Here is a 13,536-nt window from a genome sequence, read left to right as displayed (position 1 = left end):
ATTCATTCAACTTTCAATTTTGTTTATATGTGATACAAAATTTTAATTATTTTAAGATGTTTAATCACTCAACGACATAAACGTTTGGATGCAAATACAAAACCATATCAATATAATTACTTACGCTACTATAAGACACTTGTATTGATCACTATAATTATTCACATAATTATATGATTTTCAAAACAAAGCTTATAAACATGTGTATGCTACCAAAATTCTGAATGTTATTATATAATATAAAAACAAAACTATAAATAAAATAATTACTATTTTCTGTGTAGTAAATAATTAAATAATAACTGGGCTTTTCTGTTTAACGATTGGGCCCAATTTGTTCTATACGTGATCGATGATACAGTTACGCGGCCCATGAAATCTGTCAGCAGTTTTGACCCGGCGGACTCTGATCAGAATCTGTCTTTGACTTCCGACCAATCGAGTGGCGACGGTGCGATTCTACGAAGAAGATGGAGTACAGGAATAAACTTGTTCTTGCTCCAATGGTTCGAGTTGTAAGTCCTTTCTTTCAACTCTACTGTTGTTCATTTTATATGATTCGTCCTTTTATATCTTCCTAGGGTTTAGTTTTGCCTCTTAAACTGTAAAAGATAACATTTCCAGTATTCGCAATTGATATTGTTCTTCCCTGAGGATTGAAAAGAAAATATACTTAGGTTTCATTCTAGTTGAGTTCAACCTCAAAGGTTTTACCGATTTTAAACTTATGAGAAAAATTAACCAAGGGGAACTGAACATTATAACAAGCATGAGAAGTGAGAGGTTACCGGTGTTGAATTTCAACCATTTAATTATATCAATTTCACATTTGAAAAGCACCAGGTTGTGCTAAGATCAAGTTGCTTTTACGTTCATGTTTAAGACTTATTAGAGGTCGAGTACTTACACAAATTTGTTCTTCTGTCAGGGGACATTACCATTCAGATTACTGGCAGCTCAATATGGTGCAGACATTACATATGGAGAGGAGATTATTGATCATAAACTACTCAAATGTGAACGCTGCATAAATGGTAGCTTATAATTGCAGTAATACAGCATTGTTTTTCTTTTTTCTCCCTCCATTTACTGACACCTCAAATTGTTTATACATGCTAGATGTTATTGGTAGCACTGATATAGTGGAGAAGGGTACAAAGAATGTTGTTTTTAGAACCTGTGAGCAAGAAAGGAATCAGGTGGTATTTCAAATGGGCACTTCAGATGCAGTTAGGGCTTTAAAGGCTGCAGAGTTAGTGTAAGTTTCCTGATCTTATGCAATATGCTAAAACTGGGATCTTAAGAAAATCTTTTCAATTCAATGTAAGTACTCATCTTGTGTGTCTTGAAATTTGAATCAGGTGTAAAGATGTTGCAGCTATAGATGTGAACATGGGTTGCCCTAAGGCATTCTCTATTAGTGGAGGAATGGGAGCTGCTTTATTGACTAAACCAGATCTCATTCATGATGTATGCAATACATGTAATTCAGTGATTTTTTTAATAGATTATCTGTAGTTTATAGCTGATCCTTAAAAAACTTTAATTTGTAATGCAGATTTTGACAATGTTAAAGAGGAATTTATGCATACCAGTAACATGCAAAATTCGCCTACTGAATTCAACTCAAGATACTGTAGAATTGGCCAGAAGAATTGAAAAAACTGGGGTTTCTGCTGTTGCTGTTCATGGAAGGTAATAATTTATACAAAGTACATCATTAATCATGTTCAACACTTTATCCATACAACACTTAATGGAATAAGAAGAAAAAAATATGCCCTAAGATCTGATTGGTTCAGCAATACGTTTTACCAGTTGCAAAGAATAATAATCTCCTACATTAATTAAAAGATGATGCATGTTTTTTGTTAAGTGAATTGCAGAAAAGTTTCAGACAGACCAAGAGATCCTGCAAACTGGAGTGAAATTGCACATGTTGTAGATGCTCTTTCTATTCCAGTCATTGCAAATGGCGATGTATTCCAATATCAAGATTTTCACAACATCCGAGCTGTTACAGGTAAATGGTAATAATAACTTATTATATGATTTTTACTTTTTTCACATTATTGAAAAAATTATTAAATTATTGCAATACGAATTTGTTTATAATAGGTGCTTCGTCTGTGATGGTTGCTAGAGGTGCACTTTGGAATGCTTCAATTTTTAGTCCTCAAGAAACACCATTTGAAGAAGTGAAAAGAGAGTATGTTAGGAAGGTAAATAATATAAAATAGTTTCAATTTCATTAAAAAATAAAGATTTAGTCAGCATTTTTTTTTTCGGGTTTCAGAGCATTTTATGGGATCATGATATCAAAAGCACAAAGTTCACACTGAAAGAGATGATAATGCATTATACTTCATTGGAGCTTCCGGAAGGAAAAGCCGTGACAAAATCAGAAAGTTTGGTTGATATCGCGTATGTCCTATGCTTGTTCAGTTCAATTCTGTTCTGTTCTGTCCTGTTCCGTTCTGTTAATTTGTTTTTGTTTGGTAAATTTAGGCGAATTTATGGGGAAGAAAAGTATTATGAATCTATCAACACAAAGCGAAATGGAGTTACTTTTGTTTCACTTAATTCAAGAGAATATAGTTACGGTGAGGTTCTTTAAGTAAAATATCTTATATTTAACATTCTTTTTTTGTAACCCAAAATTTGCATATGCTAACAAGATTTCATTTGTGAATTGTGAGGTTAATTTGGTATGATACAGAATTTGCATAAATTAATTAATGTGGTTTTAGGTTTTACTTTTGCCATTTGTGTAAAAATACGTAGTTTACCATGTTTATATTTTTGTTACTTGGTCTTTGATGATATTTGACATGATAGTGAGAGTTTTTTTAGATAAAGACTAGTTTTCCTTTTAACGATTTTGGGCATGAATAATGAACGTAGCACATGGAGTGGAATGCTTTTTTGTTTCTTCAGAGGAAACATAGAAATTAAAGCAAAGTGGTTGTTGAAATTTAATCAACAATCTTTGTTGATGATTTCATAGAATGTGAAAAAGGTAAAATATCATTTTGATCATACGCTTGAAAATAAAGACTAGTTTTGCTTTTAACGATTTTGGGCATGAATAATGAACGTAGCACATGGTGTTTTAGATGAACATTTGATCTCCTAAAACCGGAACTATGGATTGTTTTTTGTCAAGAAACGATACTTGGAACATGGGATCTGAGAATTTCATGAAAAAATAATGGATCATTTAAAAAAAAAAAAAACAAACAAACACAAACAGGAGTAAGACTTATTCGTGATTCCCAAGAGAGACAGACTCAATAGAATAAAAAGATGGTGAATGTTTGTGGAAAACAAAAATAGGTGAAGTCAATGTTTGTGGGAAAAAAAATCATGTTAAAATAAAGAAAACAATCTCTGTGGCCTAGAGGGAAAAAATAGGAAACATCAAGGCTAAGGGGTTTTTTGTAATTATTTATTTTGTTCCTCCATTATTTTGGGTGGGACTACATTTTTAACAAATTGTCGTATATGATTTGATCAAAAAGTGATTTTGTTCATGTTCCAAGCATGCTAAACGACATCTAGAGCATATTTGACATGAAACGTTTTAGAGTTTCTAGCTTCTAGCGTTTGATAAAACGCTTCGTTTTAAACAGAAAGTCTCATTTGACACTACAAACTTTTAACGTTTAGTTTAAACAAAACTCTCCAAATCCAAATGTTGCTTCACATAGCGTTCAAGAAAACGTTACCACCTAAAAGCTACCTGCTACCCACTACAAATTATCCATTATCAGCTATTTTTGCCGAACATACCTCTAATGTTTTTTTTGTTCTTTCCAGATCGTCTAATCCCTCCTACCAAACGTTCCCTTTTAAGTAGTCCAGATTAAAAAAAAAAAAAACTAATAATAATAAACGAGACTTGAAAAGTTGAGAAAAAAAAAAGAAAAAATGACAAAAATAGCCGTTTATACTAATTGCATTACAAAAATAGCCAAAAAAAATCGAAATTACAAAAATGGCCACCCATTTCGCAGATGAGAAGGTCCCATCTGCGAAATGGGCTTCTCATCTGCGAAAGTACAAGTACCTAAAGCACAGTTAGTACTTGTACTTTCGCAGATGAGAAATATTTTTTTTTTAATTTTTTTTGTATATATAGGGTTAATTTCGCAGATGGAATAGGTCCATCTGCGAAATCCTCTGAGTCTATCTGCGAAATGGTGTTTTTTTTTTTTTTTTTTTTTTTTTTTTTTTTTTTTAAAGTTTGACTATGAAATAAATTGGTTTGACTACGAAATCATGTTGCTATTCAATCATTTATTGAGCAAATTGTAGAGAGAGTTCCTAAACAAATAACAACCAAAATGATATTTTTTCTACAAAAGTTTTTATATAGCAACATGATTTTGTAGTCAAACCAATTCATTTCATAGTCAAACTTAATAAAAAAAAAAAAAACAAAAAAATACACCATTTCGCAGATAGACTCAGAGGATTTCGCAAATGGACCTATTCCATCTGCGAAATTAACCCTATATATACAGAAAAAATATTAAAAAAAGAAAAAAAATTCTCATCTGCGAAAGTACAAGTACCTAAAGCACAACTGTGCTTTAGGTACTTGTACTTTCGCAGATGAGAAACCCATTTCGCAGATGGGACCTTCTCATCTGCGAAATGGGTGGCCATTTTTGTAATTTCGATTTTTTTTGGCTATTTTTGTAATGTAATTAGTGTAAATGGCTATTTTTGTCATTTTCTCAAAAAAAAAAAAAATTAACTAAAGGGGAAGAATTAGAAAAGTAAAGAAATGAAAGGGCCATCTAAGTAAATGGAACAAAATCTCTCGTTCTCAAACTTCTTCAATTTTACACACAAATCTCTGGTGCGAAACTCCCTTCTCCGCCCCTCCCTCTCCGACTGATAACTGGTAAGGTATTGTCTCTCCTCTTCAGTCTTCATGTCTTCCTGTTAATCGTTCTATGTTTCACATGTGCTTCTTTCATATATTTCCATACTTAATGGCGGAATCTATCGTTTTCATGTTTTCGTGTTTTTCGTTTTCAGTATGATTAACTTTACCACTTTATGTTACGTGGATCTGGAGTCTTAATCATTGGTTTTCCAATCTATTGTGACAGTTTATGATTTCTCGACTCGTTTACTGAAAATTTTGTTAGAAAGTGTTGTGTATATATTCAGCTATCTGATGATTACAATCAGGGAGGATTTGGCTAACGATCTTATTTAATTTACTGTTATATTTGTAAGCTAATCCAGCTCACTTATGTTACTAATATCTCATTATCTCAAATGAGTTATGAAAACTGGTTTTTGAAATTCAAACCTTCTACTTTCCAGATTTATGTCCTATACCGAGTAGTCTAATCAGCAACCTGAAAAGACGCACGATCAGTAAATCGGTCCCAATCCATTGGGAGAAACATCGATTCTGTGCATCCAAATTACAAAACATACGAGACATGGAAAAACCAACCCAACAATGCGAGTTCAAAATCGGACAGCGAGTCCATTGGGCTGGAGACTCGCAGCGAATCGGCACCGTAAAGTACGTGGGACCAGTCGAAGGCTATTCCGGCGACTGGATCGGGATCGACTGGGACAATCGTGACGGGGGCAAACATGACGGGTCAGTCAATGGTGTGCGTTACTTCATTGCTCAGTTCCCCAAGTCAGCTTCCTTCGCTCGCCCACACAATTTGAGCACCGGTGTCTCGCTATTGCAGGCCCTAGAAATTCGATACCGAACCACTTCTACTAAAGAAGAAGAAGGTATGCAATTCACAACTCTTAAGGCGATGTGTCATGACTTGATTGTTTATTATTCTTCATATTCACAGATGAAATGTACGTATTTTCTGCAACCAACAAACGAGTCAATGTTCAGCTGTTAGGTAAAGAAAAGATTCAAGACATACTGGGCCGATTTGAGGAGTTGCCTGGTGCATCATTATCGTATTTAGGGGTTAGCTCATCTGGAGACCCTCTTCAAATCAGGAACACTCTACCAAGTAAGCTTGACCTTCTTTTCTCCATCTTTGTTGTGACTTTTCTTGTATTTTTACCATTTTCCTATGGATAGTTGCACCTAGTTTTGTGGCATTACAACTTTGTCCATTATTGCAGATCTAAAGGAGCTTGATTTAACTGGAAATCTGCTTTCTGATTGGCAAGTATGCTCTTCTACTTACAAATTTATATTCCCATGTTGTTTAGGAAGAATGCTAGATTTGGTATTAGTGTTTGTTGAAGATTCTATTATAACTTAAAATCCAGGAATCTGTAACATGGTCCCTCAGACAAAAAGGAAATAAAGTAGACTTGTGTGTTTGTGGTTTGTGAAAGTAGGATGCCTAAAACAGAAATGAGCATAAAGTAGATTAACCCTTTATGAAAACATTTGTGAAAGTAAAGCTGTAAAGTTGAGTATGTTTATGTTTATAACTTTGTATTGCAGGATGTTGATGGCATCTGCAGTGGGTTGCCAGGCCTTACAGGACTGAATTTGACTAACAATGTAATGTCACATGATGTAATTGCAATCTCTCACCTAAAGAGTCTTCGGATTTTAGTTTTAAATAATACTACCATAAATTGGTCTCAGGCAAGCAACCGATCTTTTTCTTCCTTCCAAATTCCAATTGACTAGTTTAAAATGGTGAATGGCAATGAAATGAAGTCTAGTTGATTTGCATTTACAGATTGAAGTGCTTAAAGATTCACTCCAAGTGATTGAAGAGCTGCATCTAATGGGAAATAAGTTGAGGGAGATAACGGTCTGTTGATTCTTCATATAAGTCATTTGTATGTTTGTTGTTTTACCATGTTCATGTTCATGTTGATGTTGTTTTGGGCAGCCTACATCATCGAATATTGTAAAAGGGTTTGATTCTCTGCGGCTTCTTAACTTGGAAGATAACCATATAGCTGATTGGGGTGAAATACTGAAGCTTTCCCAACTCAAATGGTATCTTCTTGCTTCTTAGGGGCAAAACATAAAATACTTTGCTTTCACCAGTCATTTTATTGGTCTAGTCCCTTACTTATTAAACCATTATACTAAGAAATCATTTTTCCTGGTTATGTCATATCTGTTTTGGAAAAAAAAGGAGTAAAATACATGAATGGTCCCTATGGTTTTAGAGTAATTTGCACGTTTGGTCCCTAACTTATTTTTTTTAACTCGGAAGGTTCCTACTGTTTGATTTTGTTACGTGCTTGGTCCCTGTCTTACCTAAAAAGACTATTTTGCCCTTAATTTTTTAATTTATTTAAATAAACACACCCCCAACCGCACCTTCTCACCTTAGCTTACCTATCCCACCATTTTTTCTCTATTTAAATAATAGTTTTTTTAGGTAAGACAGTGACCAAGCGTGTAACAAAAACAAATAGTAGGGATCAAGCGTGTAACAAAAACAAACAGTAGGGACCTTCTGAGTTAAAAAAATAAGTTAGGGACCAAACGTGCAAATTACCCTAAACCATAGGGACCATTCGTGTAATTTACTCAAAAAAAAGTGATAAATCTATAATACAATTGTACTTTCATCATTTTATCGAATCGATTTAAGCAACTGAATGGTTTTCTTGAACAAGTGTAATGAAAATGATGGATAAAATGTTGAAAATTTTATGTAATTTTTCATAAGACTTGTATGCCCAAATAGATCTTAATCCTTTCCTTGAAATTAATTGTGTTCAGTTTGGAGCAACTTCAGTTGAATAAGAATAACATAGAGCGCATTTGGTACCCCTCAGCTACAGATGAACCTGATAAGCCTTTCCAAAATTTGCATTGCCTACTTATTGGTAATTAATTAATTAATTTCATTTTTTTTTTGGGATTATATTATCTTACTTGAACAATTCCAATTTATGGTGCGTGTCCAGGAGGTAATAAAATCCAGGAGACATCTTCCATTGATGCCCTAAACTCTTATCCTGGCTTAGAGGTAGGTAAGCTTATTTATATTCTTTATTTTTACTCACAAATCTGAAAACCATGGCATAACTTGCCTTCAAGAATAATACTGCATAACAAATTTGTAACCGAAAATGTATTTCTTAACATTAAATGCATACTTGTGGTATTTTGGTCTAATTCTTTCTATAAATATTAAATTTGTAACAAATTTGTAAATGCAATGCAGGATATTAGGTGCTCTGACAATCCAGTAACTGATCCAAGCAGAGGTGGGATTGCAAGATTTGTTTTGATTGCTCGTTTGGCCAAAGTAAACATATTAAATGGGAGTGAGGTAATAAATTCATTATTACATTGTTATTTTTTTACATTTATATAATATGACCTAAAGCATCAATCTCATCTTATTGTGATTTATCAGATTACCCCTCGAGAGCGCAAAGACTCTGAGATTCGGTATGATTTTAATGTAAATGTTGTGTTTTCTAATAATAACAAAACACAAAATATAATATTCTTTTTTGCAGGTATGTACGCCTTGTAATGTCAAAGGTGCATCAAAATTTGGAAGAGATGAAGGCTCTTCACCCGAGGTTATTTTATTTTCTACCAGCATCCTTTCCTTTCCTTGTGTCTTTTAATTATTTATTTATTTTGGTTTCTGAAATAGTTATTCGAAAATGGTTGAAATCTATTAGTCCCTGGATCCTCTATATGTTTTAGTCTATGTTGTATGAAATATGGTATTCATTCGAGTTACAATATTAAAACTGATGTATTCCTCCTATATAAAGGGTTTAAAACTGATTATGTGATACAGAATAGCGAGAATCAGAACAAAACATGATGTAAAAGATAGTGTTTGGCAAATTCTGATTATAAAATAAATTGACCAAAAACGGAAGTTTTATATATTATTGTTGAAATGAAATATTCAATTTTTTTTTTGAACTTGATGATGTCAGATTCACTGAGCTTAAAGCATTTCATGGAATCGAGGATGAGAGACCTTCAAATGGTCCAACAGGGCCTCAAAAAATGGCTTCTGGACTTATTGGTATCAGTCTAATTTATTTATTATTTTCTTTTGGCTAAACTCTTGCAAATACCTATTGAAATGTAAACATTTTTCTTTTTCCATGTTAAACTTACTCCCTCCCTGTTTCCTTTTTTTTTTTTTTTTTTTTTCTTATTCTGTTGTTTGGATAAAATGTTATCTGGGTTAATGAGTAAAAGAATAAACAAGGGAGGGTAGTTTTCTACAAACTTGGGACTTGTAGGTAGGATGAGTTTGGTTTTTGTTTAAAATCAGAAATAAAAAGCAAAGCAAACTGTGTCTATTTTCAACTCAACATAAAACATATTATATAGTTTACCAGAATAATATTATTCTCTTTGGTTTGCAGCTATTACTCTCAAGTGTGTTGGACCATCAATTGCTGAAAAGCCTCCTTTAACAAAAAAACTGCCAGCAACCACCACTGTAAGTATTATTCATTTTTTCTGTTTCTGAGAATGAAAAATAGCAACCTACTTTACTCTTTACAGTTTACACCAATATAATTATGGCCATTGCATTTGCACCTTAATTTTTTTTTTAATCCATAATAAATAAATAAAAACAATGTGCTTACATCACCAATATTGTAAGTAAGTTTGCGTTGCTATTATGGATAAAATTATTGGTAGTGATAGTAAAATGCCCTTTACTCATAATATGTCAATTCCTTTTTTAAGGTTGGAAAGCTCAAGACTCTCTGCGAGACCTTCTTTAAACTGAAATATATCAAGCCAAGATTTTATCTTCAAGAAGCGGTTTGTTTTTCTTTGACTAAATAAAGCATTCATGTCACAATTTCATCTTTTCTACAAATTCTGCTTATCTGGTTGTATGGCTAAATATGCTGTGCTGATCTAATTTGTAGGGCTCCCCGATGCCTATTTTGCTTGATGATGACATGGAATCTTTGAATGATGTGGGTGTCTGCAACCAATCAACTATTCTAATTGACGAATAGAACTAAAAATCCATGCTATAAATATATGTCATTTGTCTTGATATTACATTCAACTTTTACATTACATGTTTTTTATACAGGATTAAATCATTTTGTAAACTCTTAGGATAACAATGCATTGCATTCTTTCTTTTATTTTATTTCACGAACAAGTTCTGCCTCTATTCAGCTTAATCAGGATTACTACTTTGGTTATAATGAAGAGACTTCTTGAAGGAATTTGGAGATTCTGGCTTAGAAAACATACACGTAATCATAACTTTATGGCATGACTAGACGGATGATCCCTCTATCATATATTATTAATTATTCATAATATTTATGTCATTCTTATTGTGGCTCTACACGTTTAATTACTTTCATGGATGATTTTAGTTGGATTACATAGATTTCTTCACTCATTTGCATTTGATTTATTGTCACTTCAAAACACATTGTGAGAATATAACCACCATTAAAAGTTTCCATGTGATGTTGCTTCGTGGTTGATTGTGGATTCTTTTGTCTAACTATGGTAGTTATCAAATCATGTACCTACACACCAATATGTTTAAAGTTGAGTAGAGTTTCTATTTATAGAGTTTTTCCGAATTCCTTAAAAACACATCGCATAAAGTCATTTGTCTTGTCGCATTCTTCATAATAGGTGTTTGATTCCAACTCTAAGCTTGGATGTGGCATGTAATCGGTCATTGTTGCGTAGCGTCTTCCTGATTTTTAGCAACTTCTGGATTTTGAACTTTATCGGCTCCATTTTTCTTCCTTTTTTCTTAAACTTTGAGTTTATCGGTAATTATCTAACTTAAAACATTATCAATATCATTTATCTTAAAATATATCAATTTAGACTCATAATATTAAGATAATGACCCATAAATAGTAAAAACAGTGAAGAATGATAGAAGAGTTACAAGTACAACCGGTTGGAATATACTAGCTCTTAACATAAAATTTCTCAACAAAGGCGAGCATCAATCTTTATAACCTCCCAAAGCTTTTTAACAAAACGAAAAATGAATCCTTCAATTTGTTAAAAGGTTTTGGGCCATTGGAGTGAGTTTTTGACAACATGTTTTTATTAAATAAATATAAATGAAAAGGTGATGTGTCCAAAGTAAAAAACTTTAAAATGTTGACTATTGTAGATGTCCTTTTAAACTAGCTTTTGATAAAAAAAAAATAGAAATAACTTATTGATAAGTTAGTTTATAAGTTAAAAACTATTTTTTCAGCTAGCTAACTAAACATACTTTAGCACTTGTATTAATCACTATAACTATGGACATAATGAGATGACTACAAAAAGATTTTAATGTTATTGTATAATATTAGAACAAAACTAAAAATTTAAAAAGGATAACACTTGGGCAATTTTGGGGTTTCAATCAAAGATTGACAAGACAGTTTCAAAGCTCCTTCAAACCCCGCATTGTCGAGAGCCGTAATAAACATTGAAGAACCTACTTTCTGTGCAGTGAATAATTAAATAAATGTAAAAATGTAAGTGGGGTTTTCCATTAAGGATGTATCCAAATATCCAACCCCCTATTGGGCCCAACTTGTTCTTGCTCCAATGGTTCGAGTTGTAAGTCCTTTCTTTCAACTCTACTGTTGTTCATTTTACATGATACGTCCTTTTTATATCTCCCTAGGTTTTTAGTTTTGCCTCTTAAATTGTATCAAATAATTTTCCAGTATTTATAGTTGATATTGTTCTTCAACTGTGGGTTTCAAGTTAGTAAAGGATTGAAAAAAAGTCATCATTTACGAGGTTCAATCGAAATATAACATCGGTTGTCATTCTAGTTGAATTTTTGAACTTTTGAGAAAAATTAACCCGAGGGAACTGAACATTATAACAAGCATCAGAAGTGGGGGTTACTGGTGCTTAATTTCAACTATGTAACTATATCAATTTCGCATTTCGAAAACAATAGGTTGTGCTAAGATCAAATTGCTTTTACGTTCATGTTTAAGACTTATTAGAGATCGAGTTACACAACTTATGCTTGATGTTATGCTTGTTCAGTTCAATTCTGTTCAATTCTGTTCAGTCATGTCCTGTTCTTTTGTTTTTGTTTGGTAAATTTAGGCGAATTTATGGGGAAGAAAAGTATTATGAATCTATCAACACAATGAGATATGGAGTTACTTTTGGTTCACTTAATTCAAGAGAATATAGCTATGGTGAGTTGCTTTAAGTAAAATATCTTATACTAACATTCTTTATTTGTAACCTAAAATTTACATATGCTTCTAATGTTGGAATGGAACAAGATTCCATTTGTGAATTGTGAGGTTAGTTTGGTATGAAACAAAATTTGCATATGGTTTTATGTTTTGCCATTGGGGTGAAAATACATAGTTTACCTTGTTAATATTTTAGTTACTTAATCTTGATGATATTGACATGATAGTGAGAGCTTTAGAAAAAGACTAGTTTAGCTTTTAGCGATTTTGGGCATGAATAATGAATCGTAGCACATGGAGTGCAAAGCTTTTTTCTTTAAAGGAAACATAGAAATTAAAGTAAAGTGGTGATGTTGTCCAGTTGACATGACATTTTATGTTCAAATTTAATCAACAATCTTTGTTGATGATTTTATAGAATGTGAAAATGTAATAACATTGATGATGACGTGATACGCTTCAATATGAAATAAATAATAACTTCAAACTAAGTTTCATTTTTGGCTTATATTTGCTTTCGTTATTATTTTTATTTTTTAAGTGGTCGAGTTTGCTGGACATTACACATATAAAAGCTTGTTGTAATCATTATTAGAGTCAACTTATTATTATTTCAAACTAGCTTTAAATACAGTTATATCGCCTATGACATAATTATGTTGATTTATTAAAGGGATAATCACAAAACAACCAAATGATTAGGAAGAAATAATGTAAATGATCCACGTTTTATCCATTTTTCCAAATGACCAACAATTTTGAAATTGGGATGTATTTTTTTTTTTTTTTAAATTTGTACTTATCAAAAAATCGGATAGCTATTAAAGTATAACGTAAGAAAGGAGTCAAAGGACCGAGCTGATTTCTGTAGCACATTAAATCCACAATATAACAACTTTTTATACCTTTTATCATAAGTTACATTTTTTAGTTCCATTTCAATTAACGAAGACACGTTTTCTTTAAATTTTGAATTTATTTTTTGAAATTTTGGATGTGATCATTTTTACTTTGTTTGCAATGTTTAGTCTGAAATCTAAATGTACTTTTGATTGATAAAGTTTATTTTAGTCTAAAATGTAATTCTTTGAACATTATGGTCATTTGGGTTAGTCATTTTTAAGATTATCACTTTATTAAACAAACATATCCAAACACAAGTCCGTTCAATTTAGGCATACATATCTCAACTAAACACATTGATCTCATGAATCATGAGAATTGATAAGCCATTATGTTTATTTTCTGAGACAGAAACGATGTCGGTTTAAGGTTTAAGTCGTCCACATTTGAAAATAAATTAATTGACTTGAAAAGTTGAGGAAAAATAAAATTACGGGGGAAGAATGGGAAAATTAAGGAAATGAAAGGGCATCTAAGTAAATTGAACAAAATCTC

The 13,536-nt window shown here is 32.1% G+C and overlaps 2 protein-coding genes across 4 annotated transcripts; both read left to right on the top strand.

The window, feature by feature from the left end:
- The first annotated feature begins 360 nt into the window (after positions 1–360).
- On the top strand, positions 361–2,756 carry LOC145087443 (Aldolase-type TIM barrel family protein). The gene is made up of 9 exons (XM_079025391.1): positions 361–515; positions 929–1,034; positions 1,120–1,258; positions 1,362–1,470; positions 1,559–1,695; positions 1,887–2,023; positions 2,119–2,222; positions 2,297–2,424; positions 2,509–2,756. The coding sequence occupies exons 1-9, from the start codon at positions 471–473 to the stop codon at positions 2,615–2,617; spliced, it is 1,014 nt and encodes a 337-aa protein (XP_078881517.1). The 5' UTR covers positions 361–470; the 3' UTR covers positions 2,618–2,756.
- Positions 2,757–4,798: 2,042 nt separating this feature from the next.
- PFI (tubulin folding cofactor E / Pfifferling (PFI)) lies at positions 4,799–10,167 on the top strand. Of its 3 annotated transcripts, none has more exons than XM_079025389.1 (16): positions 4,799–4,912; positions 5,344–5,775; positions 5,844–6,014; positions 6,130–6,176; positions 6,461–6,607; positions 6,705–6,779; positions 6,861–6,970; positions 7,709–7,815; positions 7,897–7,958; positions 8,157–8,264; positions 8,352–8,386; positions 8,458–8,523; positions 8,896–8,987; positions 9,337–9,413; positions 9,668–9,745; positions 9,856–10,167. In XM_079025389.1, the coding sequence occupies exons 2-16, from the start codon at positions 5,466–5,468 to the stop codon at positions 9,946–9,948; spliced, it is 1,578 nt and encodes a 525-aa protein (XP_078881515.1). In that variant the 5' UTR covers positions 4,799–4,912; positions 5,344–5,465; the 3' UTR covers positions 9,949–10,167. The 3 variants fall into 3 exon arrangements, with proteins under 3 accessions (XP_078881515.1, XP_078881514.1, XP_078881516.1); XM_079025388.1 differs by having other exon boundaries at positions 4,812–4,917; XM_079025390.1 differs by lacking the exon at positions 4,799–4,912 and adding an exon at positions 5,115–5,248.
- Positions 10,168–13,536: the final 3,369 nt, after the last annotated feature.

Source organism: Lactuca serriola, chromosome 2, assembly GCF_051521515.1.
Source record: "Lactuca serriola cultivar US96UC23 chromosome 2, Lser_US96UC23_V15, whole genome shotgun sequence".
NCBI lineage: Eukaryota > Viridiplantae > Streptophyta > Magnoliopsida > Asterales > Asteraceae > Lactuca > Lactuca serriola.
Note: the sequence above shows the minus strand (reverse complement) of the source record. Positions and strands in the feature narration are given on the sequence as shown.

Bases quoted from the DNA above. Each gene is read 5' to 3' on its own strand.
- PFI (XM_079025389.1), top strand. From the start codon at position 5,466: ATGGAAAAACCAACCCAACAATGCGAGTTCAAAATCGGACAGCGAGTC. The intron at 8,387-8,457 runs GTATGATTTTAA...TCTTTTTTGCAG, and splicing joins CGCAAAGACTCTGAGATTCG to GTATGTACGCCTTGTAATGT. The intron at 9,414-9,667 runs GTAAGTATTATT...TCCTTTTTTAAG, and splicing joins AACTGCCAGCAACCACCACT to GTTGGAAAGCTCAAGACTCT.
- LOC145087443 (XM_079025391.1), top strand. From the start codon at position 471: ATGGAGTACAGGAATAAACTTGTTCTTGCTCCAATGGTTCGAGTT. The intron at 1,035-1,119 runs GTAGCTTATAAT...TATACATGCTAG, and splicing joins ATGTGAACGCTGCATAAATG to ATGTTATTGGTAGCACTGAT. The intron at 2,425-2,508 runs GTATGTCCTATG...TGGTAAATTTAG, and splicing joins GAAAGTTTGGTTGATATCGC to GCGAATTTATGGGGAAGAAA.